The sequence below is a fragment of the Gopherus evgoodei genome, chromosome 1 (genome assembly GCF_007399415.2).
Source record: "Gopherus evgoodei ecotype Sinaloan lineage chromosome 1, rGopEvg1_v1.p, whole genome shotgun sequence".
Classification (NCBI taxonomy): Eukaryota; Metazoa; Chordata; order Testudines; family Testudinidae; genus Gopherus; species Gopherus evgoodei.
This window is the reverse complement of record NC_044322.1, coordinates 361,669,422-361,694,742: the sequence shown is the minus strand read 5'-3', so window position 1 is coordinate 361,694,742 and position 25,321 is coordinate 361,669,422. Positions and strand designations below refer to the sequence as shown.

At 46.6% G+C, this 25,321-nt stretch overlaps 1 protein-coding gene across 1 annotated transcript in view; it reads right to left on the bottom strand.

The window, feature by feature from the left end:
* The window catches only part of LOC115645307 (fibril-forming collagen alpha chain-like), a 91,669-nt gene that overhangs the window by 25,172 nt on the left and 41,176 nt on the right, over nt 1-25,321 (bottom strand). The window contains exon 14 of the mRNA XM_030549760.1: nt 7,164-7,280. Within this exon, the coding sequence (XP_030405620.1) occupies nt 7,164-7,280 (117 nt within the window). The remainder of the gene's footprint in view (nt 1-7,163; nt 7,281-25,321) is intronic.

Here is a 25,321-nt window from a genome sequence, read left to right as displayed (position 1 = left end):
GAAGGCCTCAGTATCATCACCTGCCTTGAGGTGGGAAATTTTCTGGGATGGGAAACAGTACCTGGAGAAGGGTTGTTAGGGTTGGCTGGTCCATCCTGCTTAGCCTTTTCTAATTCCAGGGCCTGCTGGTGGGCCTCCCTCTGGATCTCCATCTCTTTTTGTTTCATCTCCATAGCTCTCCTGTGGTCAGCCTCTTTGGCTTTCTCTTCTGCATCCAGCCTAGCCATTTCTAGTTTGTTAACTGTTTCACTGGTATTCATTTTCCTGCTTTCTTGTGCTGGCCACACCCCCCGCAGCTCACTGACTGGGTTGCACTCAGCTCAGGGCTGCTTGGTTAACAGAGATTTTCTAATAGCTATACCGGAGAGGTAGAAAGAAAGCAAACAATTCAGCTTGAAAATTCCTTTGGCTGTCTGCTTGCTCACAGCGTGAAGCCTCCTCTTAACAAAGACCCTTGTTAAAAAACTTAACACCTCTGCCCTTAGGTTGCTTTCCAAGCAGCTAGAAAGGAGAGAAAAAAAAATTCCACTGGCTTTTGGTTCCTAAAAAAAATCCCAAACCGCTGCTCACCATGTCAAGATTTCTTTCCCCACTCTGAACTTATGGGTACAAATGTGGGGACCTGCATGGACACGTCTAAGCTTAATTACTAGCTTAGATCTGGTATACACTGCCACCACCCAGAATTCCAGTGCACTCTCTGTCCCCCCAAAACTTTGTCCCCTCCCTGGATTGCCTTGAGGGACTTTACCAATTCCCTGGTGAACACAGATCCAAACCCCTTGGATCTTAAAACAAGGAGAAATTTACCATCCCGCTCCTTTGCCCCCACCAGTCCCTGGTGAGTCCAGATCCAATCCCCTTGGATCTTAAAACATGGAAAAATCAATCAGGTTCTTAAAAAGAAAGCTTTTAATTAAAAAAAGAAAAGGTAAAAATTATCTCTGTAAAATCAGAATGGAAAATGCTTTACAGCGTAATCAGATTTCTATAGACCAGAGGCCCCCCGCCCACCCCTAGCCTTAGGTTCAAAGGTACAGCAAACAGAGGTAAAATCCTTCCAACAAAAATAAACATTTACAAGTTGAGAAAACAAACATAAGACTAACACGCCTTGCCTGGATAATTACTTACAAGTTTGAAACATGAGAGACTGATTCAGGAAGATTTGGAGAGCCTGGATTGATGTCCCGCCCCTCTCAGTCCCGAGAGCGAACAACGAAAAAACAAAAAGCATAAACAAAGACTTCCCTCCACCAAGATTTGAAAGTATCTTGTCTCCCTATTGGTCCGGTCTGGTCAGGTGTCAGCCAGGTTCACTGAGCTTCTTAACCCTTTCCAGGTAAAAGAGACATTAACCCTTAATTATCTGTTTATGACAACTTGACATCAACCCTGTCCTGAATTCGTGGGAGCAGGATCTGACCCAGTGTTTCCAACGACTATGTATCTATGCATACTGCACGGAACTACCACAATGATGCTAAATTTCAATGTAGGTGACTGCTCTAATGGCTCTGGGGCAGAGGAGGTTTTCCCATGCAAAGGGACAGAAATCTTCATGAGGTTCTCCTGCTAGAAATCCCAGGGAAGCATCTTCTCAGGAGGGAGGAATTGAGAGCTGGCCGGAGGCGAGGCCTCCCAACTCCACAGATCCAGGGGATCCCAGGGGAAAGGGAACCCCACAATTCATGGCAGCAGGAATAGACCCATCAGAGTTGGCTCCCATGCCTCGCTGCTCTGCCTTCCATTTCCCTATGAAGCATGGCTCCTTTGTAGCATCTGGGGAGAGCATCCTATAGGAGGTAAAGCTGCTTTGGGAAGCTTTAACTGCAGACGGGATTGCCAGGTGGAAATCCATGGGGCTGAATAAAAGTTCCAGCCTGTGTGAAAAACCAAGCCCATTGTGCTACCTTCTCTTGTGCTCAGCCAAGCCCTGGGACACCCCTTCTGTGTGGAGCAGTGCTGCTTTCTTCTGTTGCATGTTCTGAAGGGAGTTGAGCCTGAGTGAGGTCCCCTGTGCCTGCATAAGCTGAAAGGACAACCTGGGACACCAGGCTCAAATTCTGGAACCTCTCGAAAACATGTGGGGCCATGCACTGGCGTAACAGAGAGCAAGATCTGGCCCTGTGAACATGCCAAAGCTAACTGCACGCCTCCTATTGCAGAAAAAAAGATTTAATGAACATTAGGATAGCACCACTGGACAAGTGTTACTCCCTTTGTAAACTCCTTTTCTTGGGGTTTTAGAATTTGGATGGGAATCTTGATCTGGGATGGATCTTCAGTGATAAAACTGAGTGTGGATTTTAACTAAGAAGAGCAAACAAGGAAGTTACGCCTCATAAGCCAGATGACTCCAAACGTGCTTCCTACTGGGACACTGGGGCCGGTTTCTGTATCACGTTCTCCCATAGTGGTTTGGATGTTTGCTACAGTAAGGGACGATATAAGCCCATCTTTTGTACTAAAGATACTTCAGGAAATGAAGGCCTGTTACTTTGTTTGAGCTTCTGCATCACAGAGTTTATTTTGTCTAGATCAGGCCCCTCTTTTATAGTATCTCCAAGTACATAATTAAACTATTAAATCTGACAATTACCATAATGAATGCAAGCTAGAATTGTGTTCACTGCATTTGCCCTTATCTAGTTGTCTCCTCTCTAGGGTCATGATTCCCCACTGCCCTGCACCTGCATCAGTATCTACACACCTGTGCCAAAGGGCATGATGCTCTACCAGCATTTTATACCTCACTCACTTTGTACAGAGGTAAATGATGACACATGGTGCAGGGCAGTGGAAAAAATCAGGCTGCAGATTCATGCACACTGCACTAAAGACATATTCACTGCCTTTGTGTGGTCCAAGATAGGGGTCCAGTGAAAGCTAGGAGAGGACATTCTTGTGACTAATTATTGCTCATTTCAAACAGTGGATTTGGAAGCACTGTTTGCATCCCAGGCTCAAATAGAAGCCAAGGGGAAATTGGGGTGTAATGTCAGTTGTTCCATTCAGTTCAGTTCCATTTGGCCAAATTTTGAACCACTTGGAAACTATGCGTCCTAGATTAATGGAGGAAACAGAACTCTTGAGGTGCAAGCAGTTTGACGCCAATGTAACAAGCCCAAGGCTGCTCTGTGTTCCGCTTTTCTGTCTGTCTGCTTTGGGTCATCCCAGGAAATAGGGTTTGAATGACTTCCACAGGAGAATCTCTATTGTTTGTATAGCACAGACGTTATAGAATTGTATCAGTCATACCAGCTCTGCACATCAAATTCTCCGCATCTCTTTATATGATGGGATTTTCTATATGATACTTTATTCCTCCTCCTTCTCGCCCCCCCACAACTGACAGGCTGACGGTGAGAGAGTCTTAAGTACTTGGGTAACACCGCATAATAGTTAAAAGCAAAAATATTGGGTCTTTGTCCCCTCCTCCCCCAGTGTGTTGTTTTCCTGAAGCAGAGACACAACTTACCTTTCCTCCAGGAGGTATTTTACAGACCGTATATTCAAGAATCAATTCACCCACCTGTGACGTTATGTGATGAAATATGACTATTTATACCATTGATATTACCACTGTTATATAACTTATAACCATAAATCTTGTACGAAGTGTATCATGTAAGTTATCAATGGAAAAGTTACACTCTATTAAGTATGATTATCCTGGTTAAATCCATGTATCATCTTTAAAGTGGACGTTATGACTTTTGGCTATGGAAACCTGTGCTGTATTCCTGGGAGACACCCACCAGATGGATTTACATCAGAGCTAGACAGCTATGTATTTATGGTCCATCAAGGACACTCAGATCTGACAATGGGCCTTTGAAGAAACTCATCCTGCCTAGTAGGTCTTCCTGCAGGATGCCCCAGACAGCAGGGAGCCAATGACTACTTCCCTGTGACACAGCAAACCATGTAAGCAAACCACATATACTCATGTGACCCTAGACTCCACCTTGGGCCAGTAATTTTCTACACACAGTGGCTGTTGTCTTTGTTTGGGACAGTAAATTTCCATGCACATGGCAGAGGACATAAAAGACCCCTGAGATATCTCCATTTTGCCTCTCTTCCTGCTCTAATTCTCTGGACTGTGGATTTACAAAAAATGGAGCATCTTGAACTGTGGACCGAGGACCTTCCAATCTTTTGGAAGTTACCAGAGATACCTTACAAGCCAGCAAGCTATTCCATCCCTGCTACAAACCTGAGAGAAAGGCTTTGCAATAATTTGTATGTATGTGATCTGTGTACCATTTATAACCCTCTTCTTTCCTTTTACTATTACAATCTTTAGTTAGTTTACTAAGGATTGACTGGGAGCGTGCTATTTGGGTAAGATCTGGGATTCATATTAACCTGGGGGTAAGTAAGTGTCTGATCCTTTGGGATTAGAAAGAACCTCACATCTGGCAAAACAGGTTTTCAATAACTTCTCACTATATTAGATTGGGCTGCCTGGATGGGAGCCAAGGCCTGGAGTGCCTAAGGGGGACTTTGTTTGGCTTCTGGTTAATCGGTGATGCTGCAGAAGCTCTTTTGTTACTGGTTTGGTGAATCCAAGTATAGGGTGAACCACCAGCTCTGGGGATTGTCTCTCCTATTTCATGCAGTCTGCCCTGAGTGTGACATTTTCAGTGTGGCTCATCCTGGGCATCCAGGGTCCCACCACTGCTGATGTGCAACATGCAGTCACCTATGGTGTGAAACATGACACACTACAGGGGACTGGACTAGATGACCTCTCAAGGTCCCTTCCAGTCCACCGATTCTGTGATTCTATGAGCCCTCACCTATTCACTGATAGTGATTTTTAAATGCCTATTTACAGATTAATTTATGGGAAATGGTCAGCCTTTCAGACATTTACCTCTTCTATGCATTTCTCATGTTCTCCATTCTTTTGACATTCATTTACTTTTATCGTCTAGCTGAAGGCTGAAACTCTGCCTTTCCCCACAGCACAGTCGAGAGGTATGTTTTTATTTTTAGTCCTGTTTCATTGGCAGATTTCTTGCTTATTTAATAAATGATGCTCGTAGGTTGCTGATTAGCATCAATCTACGGTATCCTCCGCTGTATTGTGCTCGCATGCACTCTTCATTATCATAAAATCTGGGGGCAGGACATTTGCATTCCTCAATAGCATTAGCATGTCTCATTTCCAAGTCTTTTTGTTATATTTCAACAGGAGCCCAGCGTGTCTTGCGTGCAAAGACACATCTTAAAGATGACCCACAAATAGAGCTTTAAAGCATCCAATTGCTTCAGAACCATAGGCACCAAATACCCCAAATGTTTAGGGTTGTCGGGGCACATTCACCACGCTAGCAGCTTAAAATTTACCATGTTTTCCTTTCTTATTTAGGTGCCAGTTCCTGCCCTGGAGGCTTTCCAACATGGACAGGAAAAGGATGTGAGAACGGGCATGTTGTTACCCCCATTTTATATATGGGGAACTGATGCACAGAGAGGTTAAGTGACTTGACCATGATCACAGAACAAGGTGGTGGCAGAGCCGGGATCAGAACTCCGATCTCCTTCAGCTGTCTAGAGGTCTTAGTCCTTTATCTCTGCGGAGGCGCGTCCTGCTCACTTTGAAGAGTTAAAAGAACAAGAGAAGCAGCAAAGCCTGCAGACATGGACTGCTCTGAGTTCACGTTCCCACAATGAGCAAGATTTGAGACACCTCCAGCCCATGCCACCTCTCAGGGCTTTCTTTTGTTCTAAACGTGCTTTCGCCAGGTGGCTCTGTGTAGCAAGCCCACCAAAGCCCAGTGGGACTGGAGGACCAGGCACAGGGTCTGTCATGCCCACCTACAGTTCGCAACCTTCCTCTGGCTTAAGTACTGTTTCCAAGCAGTATCTAGCTGGCCCCCATTGCCATAGTGATGGGCAGTATTTATCCTCGCAACTCCCCTGCAAGGCTGCCAATACCCACGTTGTAAAGATGGGGAACAGAGGCTAAGTGACTTGTCCAAGGTCACACAGGGAGTCTGTGGCAGAGCAGGAAGTCTCCCACATTCCAGGCTAGCATCATAACCCTGGGTCTGTCCTTCTTGCTGAGTCAGTAGCCCGCAGGGGGGATCCTTGAAGAGGTTGACACATGTGAGCTTTCTGTGGAGAGTTTTGCTTCAACTGGTTATTTCCCTCTCACCACTGATTTTAAATCTTGCCTCTTGGGTTACAATATGCCCCAGAGACTATTGGTGAGGGCCAAACTCTGTCATCTGCCACGTACCAACCATGCTGTCTGTGGAGAAGGCTGTGGTTAGAGCTGGCTATGTTGCTTATCGTTGTCAGTTAGGTGCCTGTGTGCTGTCCGTATGCTGTCCCAGCCCTGCGCAGATAGCTGGTTTGGAAGACCTCGATCATACTACCCAGAAGGAATGACCACTGGCACGGTTCAGTGACAAAGGCACTCGGCCAGGTTTATTGCCCTCATGACACGGTACTAGTGCCCTGGCTCCAGGGTTACAGGGACACTAACCCACGAGTGTCCAGTGGCAAGGAACAGATCAGTCCCCAGCAGCAGGAATTTCTGCTGTCCCCAAGGCCACACAGAGGGTTAAGGCGAGGCACCCCAGTATTTATAGATAAATAACTCATACCATCTTAGGTGTTTCATGACATCTGCTTATTACCTCCCCTTGTATTGTGCTCCAGGTGTCTCTGGCACAACTTCCCTATTCATTACCTCTAGCAGACCCTCTGATCTGGCACTGGCCAGGATGTCCCTGGATTAAGCTTTTGGGGTGTGTTCTTGCACATACCCAGTATCTGTCACTTCTTAAGAGTGCCTGTGTTTTAGCCACACTGGCAATGCTTTTGCAAAGGTCATAGAGTGAATTTGTAAACATCTGCTTTAATATATGGCCTGACTTTGGGTCACATTCTCTTGTCCAGGCCTCAGATCTTGCACCAGGCCCCATGCTCCAGGCTCTCTTTTTCTCCTACAGTTACCGACTCTTAAAAGCCGAAGCCAGGGGGGTTATATGGATGCTCAGCTCCCCTGAAAAGCAAGCTGCAAGTGACCGGCCTTGGCTTTCAGGCTGCACTCAGCCCGCTAGCTCACACCCCTCTAGACAGTCGCCGGAGCTGTGTGAATTCTGCAGAGCATCTAATGCAATGTGCCCAGAATGTCTTACCTGTGGTCCTGGGTCACCCTGTGGTCCTTGAGATCCAGGTGGTCCAGCCACACCAATCTTCCCCGGCAATCCAACCTGCCCTTTAAATCCGCCCAGGCCAGGAACTCCTTTGGCCCCCTGAGAATTCCAAACAGAGAGTGGGTCAGAGATTTCCCTTCAAATACAAATGCTACAGACATGCTCCCCAGAAAATGGGGGTTTGCAAAGGCCTACCCAGCCCATGCTGTCAGTGGGTTTACTGGCAGTGGGACATATATTAACCCTTTACATCTGGTTGTCCTATTAATAATGCAGTGAAATGATTTGAATGTGTATGGGGGGGTGCCCTTTGCCAACACAGACGCAGGGCTTAGTTAATCCATCCCTTGCATTCACTCAGGGCTGGCTCCAGCTTTTTTGCCACCCCAAGCGGCGAAAAAAATAAAAGAAGAACCCAACTGAGCTGCCGCCAAAGTGCCACTGAGGAGCAAGACAGAGAGTGAAGGGCCAGCCACTGAATTGCCGCCGATCCGGAGCGGGCCGATTTTGCTGCCACCGAAGTGCCGCCGCCGCCCAATCCGGACATGCCCACCTGACAAGGGACACATTGCCACCCCTTTCTATTGGCCGCCACAGGCACCTGCTTCTTTCGCTGGTGCCTGGAACCAGTCCTGCATTCACTACAGTTATGTCTCTGTGCCGGGCCCTCTGCTGCAATATCAAAACAGCAGGACAAATACATTTGTGTCAGATTACACTCCTAGAGCAACCTCGTTATCTCAGAGACACTCTAGCCAAAGAGCTGCCCTGTGCTAAGAGATGAATGGAGATGGGAAAATTTTCCTTGCAATACCCATTTCCATTCCCATCAATGCCAGGTGCAGGTGGGCACAGCCTCTGCTAAGGAACAGCGTTGATGATCTTGGCATCTGAACTCTTCTATTTACCCACAGAACAGTGACTAACCATCGAGGTACTCACCTGGCCCCCATCACTGAGCACTTCACAGATGTACTGATCCTCCCAACCCCGCTCCCCACCGCGAGGCAGAGCAGTGCTTTTATCCTCATTGTACAGATGGAGAACTGAGGTGCAGTGTAGATTAAGTTACTTACCCAAGGTCATGCAGGGAGTGTATGCTGGAGCCAGAATTTAAACCCAGGTCTTAGGAGTCCAAGTCCTGTGCCCTTTCCACTACATCATCCTGCCGGCCAGTGCCTGGCCTGCCAACGTGCTTCAACAATCTGGTGTGCCCATCTGTCGGGCTGAGAGGGTTGTTCAGACAACCTGGCCCAGTCAATCCCCGACCTTTCTGAAGAGGCTGCCACCAAACATGCCAATTGTGACAGTGATGGCCACACCCAATGGCACCGTCACTACTTTGTGACATGGACATCATCCATCTACTGGGCGCTAAAGTGAGATGCCTAACTCATTTCACACGTGCTACCCAACACCCCCTGGAGGGTAACATGCTTCTCACTCCCTCTGGACCCGGGCTGGATGAGTCAGCAAGCCCAGAGGTGGAAAGGCTCAGTTACTAATATTTCAGCCATTAAATGCACACTAATGTGCACTAATAAGAATTCTCCTGAAGTTGCTCCGAGAAGAGAGAAGAACTTGAAGGAGGTGGAGGGGAAGACCTCAGTGACTCAGCCAAGCTGCATTTCTAATTCATGCAGCTGTTTCTTTTGAACACTAAGAATAGAAGCCCATCCATCTAAAGCAAGGCAGAGTCCCAGTAAACTATTCTGAAGGGAGAGTCAGCTCCTTCCCTCACCCTCCCCAACCACTCCAAAGCAAAGCTCTCTTGGGGAATGAGATGGAGTGTGAGTCAGTCGGGTCGCTGAGTGTTGGAGGATCAAGATGGGAGCCCCCCTGACATGATTGATGCAACGCATTCCCCCTGCCCAACAGAGCCTGTTTTCTCATTTAGCACAAGTGACCCCCGGTGACTCTCAGTTTAATTGTGTTTCAGGCACTGACTTGCATAAGCTTGTGCGTGGCTGTAATACAAAGGAGGCGCTCACAAGCATGGGTGGCAGGCTGGGTAGCCACAAGGCTAGAACTTCTAAAGCAAACTAGCAAGAAGAAAAGTACGAAATTCTTCTTCTCTTTCTTCTTTTATAGGATCCCATGGTCAAGCTAGTCCAGGTCCATGGTCCATCCACTCCAGAATCCCAGCTCCAACTGGGTCCAAACAGATGCTTCAGAGGAAAGTGCAAGAAACCCACAGCATGAAGAAGTGGGGTAATGTGCTCCCAATGAATATGTCCTCCTAATCCCTAGCAGAGATTGAACTGAGCCCTGATGCACTGCGGTGTTATAGCCCTTTCCAAACTTTCTAGCATTAACTGTTAAAACTCTGGATATTTTTGCTATTTATATCAAGGTCCAACTTCCTCTGACTCTTGGCAATGCTTTGGCCTCAACAGGTTCCTGTGGCAATGAGTTCCACAACCCAATTACACACTGAGTGGAAAAAAAATGCTTCCTTTTATCAGTTTTGAATTTGCCACTTTCAATGTAACTGCATGTCTCCTTGTCCTTGAGAAATGAGACTGGGAGAAAAGAAACTCTCAATGTACTGTCTCTATCCCCTTCACTATTTCACATAGCTTTATCACGTCCCCTCTTATTTATCTCCTTTCCTAGGTAAACTATTCTCTCTCTTCTCTCTTATCCTGCTCCCTTCATCTCTTCTCCCCTCCCTGTAGCTTTCTAGCCTTCTCCATTTCCTCTCACTAGCTAGTAGCAGACAGGCAGGTATGCTGCATTAATTGTGTCGCTAATACGTCTGCATTGTCATTGAGCAATTCCGATGGCTGGAATTTTAAGTGCTGAATTTGTCCACAGCCTGGATTTCCAAGTTAACAACCCCCCCCGCAAACCAATATATTTGAGTTTTGCAAAGCCTTGATAATGACACCATTTAGAAATACCATTTAAGGCTAAGAAGAGAAACAGCCAGCATGAATTCTCCTTCAGATAAATTTCCACCACACATAATAATGCATCAATTAGATTGTGATAAGAATAGAGTGTGTGCAATTCAATTCAAAGGAATTTTTTTTAATGTGAAAAAATCTGTAAAGGTGAACAGAAAAGCTGTTTTGATGTTAAAAACTCTTTAGGATACAAAAGCAGCAATAACCTAGATATTGGTATAGTCTGCAAGTGCAGAGAATGAATGAATGGCTCCAGTGACTGGTCGTGGGAAATACAATAGAGCTGGTTGGAACATTTGCATCACACCAGTTTCCCCATCAGAAAATGTCGTTTCTACAAAAGCAAATTATTATTTTTTATTTTTGCAAAATTGTTTCGGGGAAATGAGCAACAGGGAATGGATCACTTGATGATTACCTGTTCTGTTCATTCCCTCTGGGACACCTGGCACTGGCCACTGTCGGAAGATAGGATACTGGGCTAGATGGACCTTTGGTCTGACCTAGTATGGTCGTTCTTATGTTTTTATGTTCTTATGTAATTTTGACAAAATTGCATTTAGAAAAAAAATTGGAAAAAACATTTAGAAAGTGTCAAAACATCCTGTTTCAACCTTTTTGCAAAAAATCTCTCACTTTTTCATTTCAAAATGACTTTTCATTTGAAACTTAATTGTATACAAGACCAAATTTCAAAATTCAAAATTTTGGCTTTTTTTCCTGATTTGGGACCATTTAGAAAAAACACGTCAAGTTTCATGGGGCAGGAAATCTGTTTGCTAACCTGCTCTAATATACGTTCTTTCAGCACTAAGCCACAGACCGTGATAATACTGACTTCAAGTTGCAGCCATGCAATGACGGATTTGATGACCAACATGAAATGAATTGGTGGGTCTCAGTGTTATTCCAACTAGACAGTTGTCCATGTCCTCAACCCCACCTCACACCCATGGGCATTAGTAGAGAGTCTGAATGTGCTAAGAGCCTGAACTTCCTTTTCATCCCTAGAGGTGGCGCTAGAGGACAGCACCATTACTGGTGGTGGAATAAAAAGGGGTCATCAAGCATGTACACTTGGCACCTTTCACCATCACTAAATTCACACACGATCATGCACGCACCATTATTAATGAGAAATTACAAATGCGGTGATAAAACAATAGAGCCGAGAAAAAGGCTGCCCTGGCACAGCACTGCCAGCCCCAAGCATTCACAAAACATGAGTCAGGACCCCCGAAAAACAATAGATTGGCTTTAAAATCATGAGGCTTTAAAAATAACGCCTTTGGGTTTGCTTTACTTGCTTTCTGGAGTTTGAGCCTATAGGTTTCAAGTTTTCAAGCTTTTCTCCTCCACACAAGGAGCAGAAGCTTAGCCTTGGTCCTTTAAATGAAAGTTGAGATTCTAAAGTAATCACGTGACTCTGGGAGGTGGGGCTTTAAGAAAAAACACCATATATATGGCAAGATGACTCAGGATAAGTCATTAGAGTTGGCAACACCTGACATTATCCGCTCCGTAACTGCTAGGGAGTGTAAGGAGGAGCAGCCAAAGCGTGCATGGAGGGAAGAGTAGTTTGGAAGGAGAGCCAAGAAGTTTGGTGGGAGGGGAGCTAAGCAGTGAGGCACATGTGAGAATTCGAGAGGTGGACGGGGTTGGAAGAAGCAGTAGCACAAGCAAGCCAAGGGAGCATATGGGTTTAATCTGGCCATGAATAAATTTCGGCTGAAATTGAGAGGAAGGCTTTAACCATCAGAGGAGTGAGGTTTTGAAAGCCTGCCAGTAGGAATAGTGGGGACACGGAGCCTAACTCATTTTCAGATGGAGCTTGGTAAGTTTATGAACTTCATAGAATCATAGAAATGCTGACCCCGAGAAGTCATCAAGTCCAGCCCCCCACATTGAGGCAGGACCAAGTAACCCTAGACCATCCGTAACAGGTATTTGTCCAACCTGTTCTTAAAAAACTCCAATGATGGGGATTTCACAGCCTCCCTTGGAAGCCTGTCTAACTTAGTTAGATAGATTCTAACCTAAATCTCCCTTACTGCAAATTAAGCCCATTACTTCTTATTCTACCTTCAGTGCACACGGAGAACAATTGATCCCCATCCTCTTTATAACAGCCCTTAACATATTGGAAGATGGTTTCTACTAGAATCATAGACTCATAGAATATCAGGGTTGGAAGGGATCTCAGGAGGTCTTCCAGTCCAACCCCCTGCTCAGAGCAGGACCAATCCCCAACTAAATCATCCCAGCCAGGGCTTTGTCAACCTCTAAGGATGGAGATTCCACCACCTCCCTAGGTAATCCATTCCAGTGCTTCACCATCCTCTTAGTGAAATAGTGTTTCCTAATATCCAACCTAGACCGCCCCCACTGCAACTTGAGACCACTTTTCCTTGTTCTGTCATCTGCCACCACTGGCAACAGCTGAGCTCCATCATCTTTGGAACCCCCCTTCAGGTAGTTGAAGGCTGCTATCAAATCCCCACTCACTCTTCTCTTCTGCAGACTAAATAACCCCAGTTCCCTCAGCCTCTCCTCATAAGTCATGTGCTCCAGACCCGTAATAATTTTTGTTGCCCTCCGCTGGACTCTCTCCGATTTGTCCACATCCCTTCTGTAGCGAGGGGACCAAAACTGGACACAGTACTCCAGATGTGGCTTCACCAGTGCCGAATAGAAGGGAATAATCACTTCCCTCAATCTGATGGCAATGCTCCTACTAATACAACCCAATATGCCATTGGCCTTCTTGGCAACAAGGGCACACTGCTGACTCATATCCAGCTTCTCGTCCACTGTAATCCCCAGGTCCTTTTCTGCAGAACTGCTGCTTAGCCAGCAGGTCCCCAGCCTGTATTAGCTGCATGGGATTCTTCCTTCCTAAGTGCAGGACTCTGCACTTGTCCTTGTTGAATCTCATCAGATTTCTTTTGGCCCAATCCTCCAATTTGTCTAGGTCACTCTGGACCTGATCCCTATTCTTCAGTGTATCTACCTCTGCCCCAAGCTTAGTGTCATCTGCCAACTTGCTGAGGGTGCAATCCATCCCATCATCCAGATCATTAATAAAGGATCATTATAAAGCAAATGCCAAATCTAATCATTCTACTATGACTTATTTCTAAAATATTTAAACTTTAGCTCACATTTATGACCCAAAAAATTTCATATTCATTAACTGCTATCAATTTGGACCCCAAATTACCATTGCTATAGAGACAGACCCCAGATGCACCAACGTGGCTACCTATGATAGGGTACTGGAGATGATGACTCAGGAGATCCAGGGCCAGCGCTTCCATTTAGGCGACCTAGGTGGTCACCTAGGGCGCCAGGATTTGGGAGGGTGGCAGACTACTCCGGTGGACCTCCCACAGGCATGCCTGCAGAGGGTCCGCTGGTCCGGCAGCTCCGGTGGAGCATCCACAGGCATGCCTGCAGCAGGTCCACCGGAGCCATGGGACCAGCGGACTGTCCGCAGGGACGCCTGCGGCAGGGACGCCTGCGGCAGGTCCACCGGAGCCGTGGGACCGGCGAGTCGGCCCTGCACCTAGGCTGCCAAAAACCCTGGCACCGATCCTGAGGAGATCCCTTCCAATTATGTTCCTATGGAGCAGCACTGCAGAGCAGGTGGATGGTGGGTACTGGACCAACCAGCAGGCAGACAGCTTGGGAGGCAGGAGGGGATATAGGAGAGAGATGGGCAGGTGAGGATCATGTACAGTGGCTGCACAGGAAGGGTAGATGGTGTGGAGGAGCAGAAGCGGCATGTGGGATAGGACAAGAAGAGAGGTCAATGGGCAGAAGGGAACAGGCAGCTGCAGGGTGGTCAGGAGACATCTGGTGGTGTGTTGAGGTGAATAGATTTGAATGAAAGCTTTCCAAGTCTTTCCCCACTTGAGAACTTTGGCTGAGAGGGCCTGGACCTCTTAAAAACATCCCCATTATTACAACTGATGCAAATATTTGTGCAGAGAATGTTTCTTTCAAGCTAGTCCAGGGAGCTGCATGGTTGGGAAGCATTTCCCTCCCTTTCCCTGCTCTGCTTTGGGTGCCACCACCATCTCACAGAACCTGGACCCTGAGTCCCGGCACAAAGGATGAAATAACAAATAAAAACGACACCCCTGCTGTAACTGATGAGCCTTCAGTATGAGCTGGCACAGCAGTGTGGATCGTACCTCCTCACTTACATAGTGTCAGAGCCTTATTTACCTCCTACATCGGCGCATCTGCAGAATGCAGTGGACTTGATTCTTCAGGGGCTTAAACCAGTGGAAGTCAGGAGTGACTCCAGGGAGCAATTTAAATTAAATTGAATTAAAATTGGTACGAGTGAAAGGAGAATCAGACCCAGTATGTTGGATGTAAAGAGTCAACACTGTGTGTATTTCAGTCCTTTAAGATCAATTTGCGATTCTACAAAAATGGCCTGGGGTGTATACACCACACCAGGGTTTCCACACCAAGGCCTAATTTACACATAGATTTTGTACCAGTATAACTATATTGGTTAGAGGTGCAATTTTTTACCAAAACATTTGCCAGTGTGGACACAGTTATACCAGCATGAAGGTATCTTATACCAATATATTCTCCTTCTGCATAGGAACGGCTATTTATGCCTTTATGCTGCTATAACTGCACCCGCACTAGGGGATTTGTACCACTTTAACTATACCGAGATAGATAAAGCAGTAGACCAGCCCCAAGGGTTAAATGCATTGCCACAGAGTGAACTTAAGGAGACATCTCCCCAAGTCCAAGCTTAATGCTTAAGACAGGTGACACTTGTCCTCTGGAAAGGGTACATGAGATTTAGCAAGTGTATAATTTCGTTAACTCAACGTGATGGATGGTTCATTCAAAACATGGCCTCTCGGTGTTCTTCTGAGAGTACTAACCTTTTCTCCTTTCTCCCCAGAAACTCCCCTGGGGCCATCTGCACCTGACATTCCTTGCTCACCCTGGAGGTAGACAAGAGAAAAATCAAAGCCAATGCATAACCGTGTCATTTTCCAAGCCAGCTGTAATTCAGTGACAAGTGCACACGCTGTTTGGAACGGGCCCTAGTACCACTTAATGCAGGAAAGAATTCATTAGATGTCACCTTAGAGACTAACAAATGTATTTGGGCATAAGCTTTCGGGGGCTAAAAACCACTTCATCAGACGGATGGAGTGGAAAATACAGTAGGAAGATATACACTACAAAAGTGTTTTTTTTCTTCCTGCTGATAACAGCTCATTTTAATTGATTTGTCTCATTAGAGTTGGTATGGCAATCTCTCATCTTTTCATGTTCTCTGTGTATATATATCTTCCTACTATATTTTCCACTCAATGCATCTGAAGAAGTGGGTATTAGCCCACAAAAGCTTATGCCCAAATAAATGTGTTAGTCTCTAAGGTGCCACAAGGACTCCTCATTCTTTTTGCTTATACAGACTAACACGGCCACCACTCTGAAACCTGTCATTAGATGTTGTGGCTCGCTAGGTTCCCTAAGATGGCAGTTCTATTTTGGGAGAGAAAAAATAAAGCATGGTGGGTTGTTAGCAAGAAAACCCAAGGTCTGTGGTTTTCCTTATCAAACAAGCCAATCTCCCACACATGCACAGCATCCCACCCAGGTACTAGGTGGTCACAGGGTCAGGTATGTTGTCATGGCGCCCTATTGAATCCATGTGTTGCAGTTCGCGTTTACTAGAATTTGGTCAGCCCAGCAGAAATCCTGATGAGTAACATGCAGCGTCTGCCTGACTGTCTGTCTGACTCCCTTTGCAACCCCTCTGACTGGGTGTATCGCTGGCGGCAGACACGGTGGCAAGTTACCAGCTTTGGTTTGACACAATGAGGGTCTGGTTCGATGCCATTGAAGTTAATGGAAAGAATCTCATTGACTTCAGTGGGCTCCAGATCTGGCCCTGAGTGAGTGCTCAGAGCAAGCAAACTAACGCATTGGCTGGCAAAGCTTGACATCTGCCCTCCCCTCCCCGACCAGCCATAGAGGTGAGGAAAGAGAACAAAAATCAAGAACCAAACCCAGGGTTCGCTGACAGATATTTAGCATTCAGCTTTTGCTGTTCAAAAAGACCCCCCCCCGCAGTGTTCACTAGGCAGAGGTGCTGGAACAATTTGTACAGTGGGGGTGCTGGGAGCCATTGAACCAAACTGGAAACCCTGCATATGATGGAAACCACTTCAAGCCAGGGAGTGCTGCCACACCCCCTAGTTTTAGCACCTATGTCACTAGGCCTGGTCAACTGACCGAAATTTGCAGCCATTTAACTGTATTTGGTAACAAACTGAATTTAAGCTAAAACCAGCAGTCTGAAACTGATTTAAGCACATCCACACATGAGCTTGCGCTGATTTAACTGCATCCGTCTAGAAGCAAATTGTGTGAAATCAGTACCATTTCTGTCCTTAGACAAGCCCACGGAGAGGGACATGGGCATTGGGTAATCATATTTCAAACACCTGTAATGCCCTTACAAAGCTTCCAGCTGACAGAGAAGAGGGGCCTTCCTACTCACCTTTGGCCCAAGCAGTCCATCTGACCCTGGTATCCCTGGTTTTCCAGGGCTGCCAATCTCACCCTGCATGTGGAACAAGATATTGGAAATGTAAGCAGGTTGGGAACAGAAGGCACCAATTAGAAAGATGATGGAGGGGTTAATACATGTGAAAATCAGACCGAATGGAGAGTATTGCGATAAGGCGTGTTTAAACCTTCTCCAAACTGGTGAATGGATCAGCTGTCAATAGAATGGGCCATGGAATGTGACCTCTGTTCTCCGGGCTGGGTCTGAGACAGGTTGGCAGAACATTATGACAGGATCTGTCATGGCCCAATGCTGGGCCTGACCTGTGGATAACTAGGAGGACCTCATTGCCCTGGGCTGTCATGGGCACACACTTCACCTGCACTAGATCCCCTTTAAACTAATGTTAAAAGGAAGAAGAACAATAACAAGTCCTCACCTTTATTCCATCTGCACCAGGGCTACCCATCCGCCCGGGAAAACCACGTAAGCCCTTGGACAGAAATGACAACTAGCTGGTAAAGATACGTAGGACAAAACACAGTGATATTACCCCTGTGGAAAGGGCCAGCACTAACTCATGCATGGCTTAACAGACCCTGTCATAAACAGATGGTTAAGGGTTAATGTCTCTTTTACCTGTAAAGGGTTAAGAAGCTCAGTAAACCTGGCTGATACCTGACCAGAGGACCAACAGAGGGACAAGATACTTTCAAATCTTGGTGGAGGGAAGTCTTTGTTTGTGCTTTTTGTTTTGTTCGTTGTTTGCTCTCAGGACTGAGAGAGACGGGACATCATTCCAGGCTTTCCCAATCTTTCTGAATCAGTCTTTCATGTTTCAAAATAGTAAGTAACAGCCAGGCAAGGCGGATGAGTCTTATGTTTGTTTCCTCAACTTGTAAATGTGTGTTTTTGCTGGAAGGATTTTTATCTCTATTTGCTGTAACTTTGAATCTCAGGCTGGGCGGGGCGTGTCCCTCTAGTCTATATGAATCTGAGTACCCTGTAAAGCATTTTCCATCCTGATTTTACAGAGATTTTTACCTTTTCTTTCTTTAATTAAAAGCTTTCTTTTTAAGAACCTGATTGATTTTTCCTTGTTTTAAAATCCAAGGGATTGAATTTGAACTCACCAGGGATTGGTGAGGGGAAAGGAGGAGGGATGGTTAATTTCTCCTTGTTTTAAGACACAAGGGGTTTGGCTCTTGGGTTTCCCAGGGAAGGTTTTGGGGGAACAAACAGTGTGCCAGATACTACTACTGGTTGGTGGCAGCGTTACCAGATCTAAGCTAGGAATTAAGCTTAGAAGTGTCCATGTAGGTCCCCCACATTTGTACTCTAAAGTTCAAAGTGGGGAAAAAACCTTGACAGAGCCTTTCTACAGAGTTGTGTAAACACTGCACTGCTCTCTTCTTCACCTGCCATCCACCTACCTAGCAGAGTGATCCACTTGCCATTTTCTACAATCATTCAGGTCAACCAGTTTTCATATTTGTTGCACCATCTTCCCCTCTGCCCCTGAGAATAGCCAAGGCACTCATTATTTCTATGATGATGCTCGTTTCTTACCTTAGATCCTTTCCGCCCAAGGTCTCCAGATATACCAGGATCACCTTTCACTCCCTGAATAAAAGACAAACATGATTCTGAGAGAGAGAGAGAGAGAGGGAGTGTATGTGTGTGTCACTTTCCGCACACAGGGCAGAAGAGATAAATTAGGCCAAAGGGACACTACGCAGAACCTTCCAATCAGAGAAGTGCTCACTAAGCAAGCCAATCTGGAGGTGGCTTGTTGCAGCAGCCAATCAGGGCCAGCAGGGGCCATATATAAAGGGCTGCAGAAGGCAGTCTCTCCTTGGCCTGCTAGGGAGAAGGACTGGCTGCCTAGGAGCACCATGGCTAGAGCAGTGCTGGGCAGGGTAGCAGAAAAGAAGGAGCTTCTGGCTGACTGCTGCCAGACTGAGACCCTGGAGGAAGGGCAGATACGGTGCTAGGGCTGCCCCCACTCGCCCTGAGGGAAGTGGCCAACATGGACTGCAGTTTTCCCTTGGAGCAAGGGACTAGACTGGTGACTGCAGCAGGCAACCAAGGCAAGTGGCTGGATTATAGACTGCCGGTTCCCCCAAAAGGCCCAGAAGAGGATGCTGCGGTCCGGGGAGCGATGCAGGTCTCAGAGAGGTGGAGACAACAAAGCGGGCATAACGGCGAGTGAGACACCACCAGAGGAGCGCGCCCTGCGGAAGGACTTGAGCTAATTCCAGAACGGCTAGCAGGAGGCGCCATGGTGGTGAGTCTCGCACCACCACCGTGTGTGTGTGTGAGCATGTGTGTGATACACACGCATACACACAATGATCTGCAACTAGAAAGTTAAAAATACAGGTCTCCTAATAGCATCATCTTCAATTTATATTGCCCCTTTCACCCCAAAGGCTCCACTGCATTTTATAAGCTTGAATAAAGGAATCATTTCCCCCATGGAAATGCAGCCACCTCTGGGATGGAAAACACAGCAACACACACAAGAGCGGAGTACACTCGAACACAAAGTGACCCCAAAGTGACTCTCCCTCTCTGTCTTCGCATCGCAAACAATCTACTGATTTCTACATAGCTGCCAGGAATATGGTTGGAGTGTGATGAGGCTGAAAAAGTGCCATCACTCATCACAGGATGGCAGCTTGTTTTACGGGGATTCCTGATGCCAAGTGAATTGGAATAACGAACAGCCTTGAGTGTCTAGAGGTTTGGAAAGATCATATCAGTGCTGCGACAGCTAGCAGTTATTAGACAGTCTTCGTTAGCTCATTGTAGTGGAGTGGTTACCCTGCTTCTGCCCTGAAGGGCTTAAAATAGCCCTGGGAGAGGGCTGTGGCAGGGGAAAAGCTGGGCTGATTAGGAAAGCAGCCACAGCTGCAGCCAGTGCAATCAGGGCCCAGCTGACTCTTATAAGAGGGCGGTGGGCCGGAAGGACAAACACACACTCTCTCTAGCCTCCTGAGAGAGAAGGACCTGGCTACCTGGGCAGCTGGGAAGGGTACCTGAGGTGGAGCAGTGCTGGGGAAAGGCAGAGGGAGCTGGGGAGCTCCAGCCAGGAAATACCCCAAGCTGCAGGCCCTGCTAAAAGGGCCAGATAGGTACTAGGGCTGCGGAGGGGCAGCCCAGAGATAGGCAAAGGCAACTGGCCCAACCCCCCTTGACAGTGATGAGTTGAATCCTTGAGGGGGAAATTTAGGGGACTGGTCCTGCTTTGAGCAGGGGGTGGGACTAGATGATCTCCTGAGGTCCCTTCCAACCCTGATAATCTATGATTTCTATGTTTACAGATTGCATTCGGCCCCAGTGAGCAGGGGCTAGATGGTGACTGGCAGTAGCCACTGAGGCAAGGTGGGGATAGAGGGTTGGGGGTTCCCCTGTGAAGGGAGACCCAGAGCGAGGGGTTACTGCGGTGGGCAGAACCCCTGGGCAAAGGGTAGCGGAGTCCGGGAGGGACACTGGGGCCAGTGGCAGGCAAGACACCAGCTGCAGAGGGCGCTCTGGGCTGGAAAGATTTAATTCCTGAGACGGCCAGCAGGAGGCGCCACACAGGTGAGTCATCACCACACCACACTCACATATTAGTTACTGCTCTGAACATTGTAGTGCCTGGCTCATTCCCTGACTGAATGCTCTAAAGGGCTCTGAGGACTTGTAACACAAGCAGTCTGATGTGCTGCCCTGGCTCTGCACAGAGCTGGCTTTCGATATATTTGCAAAACTTTTTCAAATTCTTTTGCAAAAGATTTTGGCCACTTTCCAGAAAGAGTCAAAACCAGAAAGAGTTCCCTTTTCCCCCCTGCTCCATTTTGGAGATGTTGAAGGCATTTTAAGGGTTAATGAGAGAAAAGGACAAAATTCCAACAGGAAACAAGAGCCAATTTACAGACCTTGCTTTGCCCCAGGGGAAAAGTCACTTTTGCCTGCAGAGGAAAGCTCCAACCACAATTCCCCTCGCCTTCTGTAACAAAAAAAATCTCTTTCCTAGAAAAGTTTGCAGAACTAGCAGCTGGCTGATTTTTTGCCCCTTCTCCCCACACCAGTTTTACCAGCGCTGTGGATATTGTGGTTGGAAGTAGCATGCAGGTAAACATCTGGAAAGCTGAACTTGCCCTGGGAGAATGCAAAACTGTCACAAGAGACTCAGGGCAGATTCTCAGTGGGTGCTAATCAGTTTCCAATGGAACTACGCCAATTTATACATGCTGAGAATCTGCCCACAGCATAGCTCAGAGTTCTCCAGTGGTGTCATTCAGTAATTTTGCTTACAGGAAGTCTCACAAACAACAACAAAAGCACTTGAGGGCCTGCACCTAATGCCGAGGATTCGTTTTTTGGCGGGAATTCCAAATCTGGGTCAGAAAAGCAGTGTTGCCAACTCTCATGATTTTGTCACGAGTCTCATGCTAATTATTGTCTTCCTTAAAGCCCCAGCTCCTGGAGTCACATGGATCTGTGATGATTTCAGCCTTCATTCTTAAAGAAAAAGCCAGTTTCTAGCCCTTGCAGCTGGGGAGGAAGTTTCAAAATGTGACCCCCAGTGCACTCTAATGGCTCAAAAAGCAGAAGGCAAATAAAAGACCCCCACATATATTATTTGTACATAATCTCATGATTTTAGAGCCAATCGCATAATTTTTGGTGAGCCTGACTTGTGATTTTTGAACACGTTGGGGTTGGCAATACTGGAAAAAGCACCAAGCTGGTTTTTCAGCCTTCAGAATATCCCTCTGTCTTTCTTTGCGAGACTCACCGGTTCCCCCTTTTGACCCTGCAGACCTCTGTCGCCTTTAGTTCCTTTGATTCCATTCTTCCCATCAAGGCCAGCCATGCCCTGTTACAAGAAGAGTAATATTAATTTCTCCATGCTGCGTGCTGGGAGGCTTCTGGGTATATTAACAAAAACAAAACCTAAATGATAGGACTAAGGCAGCGTGTCCTCCTGGGCATAGATCAGAAGCAGAAAAAATGTACTAATATTAATGCTGCAACTTTGTATTCATATCGCACTGTCCCCGGAGGGTCTCCAAGGCTTTTGCACAGGTCAAGCCTTGCACCTGTGAGAAGTTTTATTATCCCTATTTTACAGATGAGGAAACTGAGGCATGCAGCAGTTGAATGACTTGCCATAGGTCGCAACACAGTTCAGTGATAAACATGCATCAAAGCCCTGAATATCAAACTGGGCAAAGTGACCCATTTTTATTTCGGGAGCGAGGAGTGCACAGAGGAATGGAGATTCGCTCGCACTTGTAAAGTGTGTCTGAAGCAAAATTTGGATCTATCCACCAGTGAAAGCAGGATATTACTATGAAAACAGGGAAAGTCAATCTCCCCCTCCCCCCAGTCTCCCTATTGGTTACAATCTTGTCTTTGCATGAAATTTGCCAATAAAGAAAATAAACAAACAGCAGCAATTCTGAGAAGTGCATAAATTCATAGATTTGAAGGCCACAATGGACCATTATGTTTCTCTAATCTGACCAGGAGGCCACTGAATTTCTCCTAGTGAATCTTTTATCAGTCCCATGTTGTCACCACCTCCTGTTATTTCTGATCTTACCTTGTGACTGTTTGAGGCAGGGCTATTGAATTTTCTCCAGCTGTACTTTGCCATGCACCCTATGGCCCCATAAACCTCTTGAGCTTATTCTCCAAGTATCTCGCGGAAAAAAGGTCAAAAGTTTGCTCTGGAAAAATCTGCGTAAGGTTGTGAAAGGTTTCACCTTTCACTGCAATTTCCTTAGGAACTGGACTGGGAGCAGGAGCTCTGGGTTTGCTTCCTGGCTCTGCCACTGGCCTGCTGTAAGACTTTGGACAAGCCACTTACCCATGCCATGCCTCAGTTTCCCAAATCTGAACAATGGGGATAGTGACACTTTGAGATCAATGATTACAATGACATTTTCGCAAGGCTTGAGCCCACAGTTTGACCAGGCCTGGGAACTGAGCGAGTAGAAATGTCCAACATTGCAAAGGCTGCTGGTTCAGCTGCAGTTTATTTATCTAGTTTTGCCACCTTCAACTTCACAATTAAGAACTCCAACATTTCTGCTGACTGAAGTTGGACTCGCCCCCACTTCGGCAATGATGACTGACTGCAGAGCACTCAATGCCAGGCGAATGAGCGCAAGCCGGCTGCTTAAACAGCTCATGAGATGAGTAAGTGGCACTCCGCGGTTTGAATCAATTTGCAGTCCTTTGTTGAAAAAAAAGATTCAGTTATTAAAAAGAAATCAGCCACCAGAGTCTTATTTAGAGAGAGTCCATTACCTCTAAAAGGGCCATTTCCCTGCCTGAAGAATGAACATCAGATCTAATCACAACAACAGGTGTGTAGGCTGCTGCTTCAGTCGTCGTCGCCCCACCAAGTCTCTATCTGACACTTCTGAATCATTTACAGTGACCAAAGGAAAGTATCCAACACAATTACCATAAACAGGGCCTGATTTTCCTATATGATGCCTACAGATCGAGTCAGCAGGGCCAGTGGTTTCAGGAACCACACCGCTCCGGCAATTAATCGCTATAATTAACCAGAAGGCATGATACCCTCTACGTCCTTTTTATTTCCACGGAGACCAGTGATTGTTTAATGACATGGTCAATTCTGTGTTGTAGCAGGATAAGTAAATATTATGTACAAACAAAGCAAATAACAGGGTTCCATTTGCTGTCTAAGCCGGATTGTTTATTTACAGGGTAAATGTCACCTGGGAAGGGAATGAGAAATAAACCTCTTTGGTGTGTGATTAAACCTTGTGGGAAGCTGAGATGTTGGAGAGTCTTCCAATATTTGATGTTTTGACTTCAAGCCCCAGCACTTGGAGTCATGTGATTATATGAGAATCTACTGACTCCAACTGGGATCAGAGCCCCATTGTGCTGGCTGCTATATGCACACACATATTCTGAGACAGTCCTTGCCTCAAATCATTTACAGTCTAAACAAACCAAAGGTGGGAGGGAACACAGATGGCTTGCCCAAAGTCACACAGCAGGGCCATGGGAGCAGCAGGATTAGAACTCAGCCTCCTGACGCCCAGCCCTGTGATCTATCCACTAGACAACACTGCCTCCCCTAAAATCAAATCCAGTCTTGGGTGGGAGAGGCGCATATTTTACATTCACTGTAACTGACTAAAATCCATTTCTTACCATATAATATTTGAGAACTGACAGGCAAGGAGCAGTCTGCAGCTACAAGCAGTTACACAGAGTGGGCCAGATTCTGCCATCTGTTATACCAGTGAAAATCCAGAGTAGTTCACATTTGTTAGCGTCTGAAAATTGACTGTGCAAAGTGCAGTCCTATCACACCGTTTGGACCACACTCCCCTGGCTCAACACTTCTGGGCTTGGGGGGATGTTACCCAGGGGTGTTTCTCTGGATTTACAGTGCTACTAAAAGCAGAGTCTGACCCCAGTCACTGTCTGGGCGTGGAATTTGCCAATTTGCCCATTGCATTTCCACTGAGATCAGTATATTCTGCGCTGTCTTTGTGTCCTGAAACTATAAGCACCCATGTCACATGGGGGTGACACTAAGCTTTTAGACTGCCCCTGTATGACCACTCCGTGCACAGATCTCTCCAGTAAGAGAATCATCCAGCCCCTGGGTAAATACCTGTAAGTGGCTATTTCCATCCCAACTAGAGCCTCATCACAGGAGCTGAAAAGGGTCACCAAATGAAATAGAGGTCACCAAATGAAATTAATAGGCAGCAGGTTTAAAACAAAGAAAAGGAAGCTCTTCTTCACGCAGCGCACAGTCAACTTGTGGAACTCCTTACCTGAGGAGGTTGTGAAGGCTAGGACTACAACAGCGTTTAAAAGAGAACTAGATAAATTCATGGTGGTTAAGTCCATAAATGGCTATTAGCCAGGATGGGTAAGAAATGGTGTCCCTAGCCTCTGTTTGTCAGAGAATGGAGATAGATAGCAGGAGAAAGATCACTTGATCATTGCCTGTTAGGTTGACTCCCTTTGGGGCACCTGGCATTGGCCACTGTCAGTAGACAGATACTGGGCTAGATGGACCTTTGATCTGACCCGGTACAGTCATTCTTATGTTCTTATGTTCACACTGGAGCTATAACTTCCAGCGTGGGCAGACACACCTGCACTTCCTCTGTTGTGCGAGCATACAGAAAACAGCCATGTAGCCACTGCAGCCTGGGAGGGGTGAGCTCGCCACACCAGGTACGTACTGTGATAGACCCAGGCCAGTTGGGAACAGCAGAGTAGTAGAAGGGAGATATACTGGCCACTGGATAAGCAGTTTTCTGTTCCCTGAGTGACCAGAGCAGGGGCTGCTCCAGGCTAATGAGAACACCTGACTCCAGTTAACCTGCTAAGAGTCAGGTGAGGCTGTTAAGCACCTATTCTAATTAAGGCCCCTCTGATGCTATAAAAGGGCTCACTGCAGTCAGGCCAAAGAGAGCTAGGGAGCCAGAGGAGAGGAAGTGTGTGTGAGGAACTGGGAACAAGAGGTGTGCAAGAAGCTGAGAGTGAGTAGGCATACTGCTGGAGGACTGAGAAGTACAAGCGTTATCAGACATCAAGAGGAAGGTCCGGTGGTGAGGACAAAGAAGGTGTTGGGAGGAGGCCATCGGGAAGTAGCCCTGGGAGTT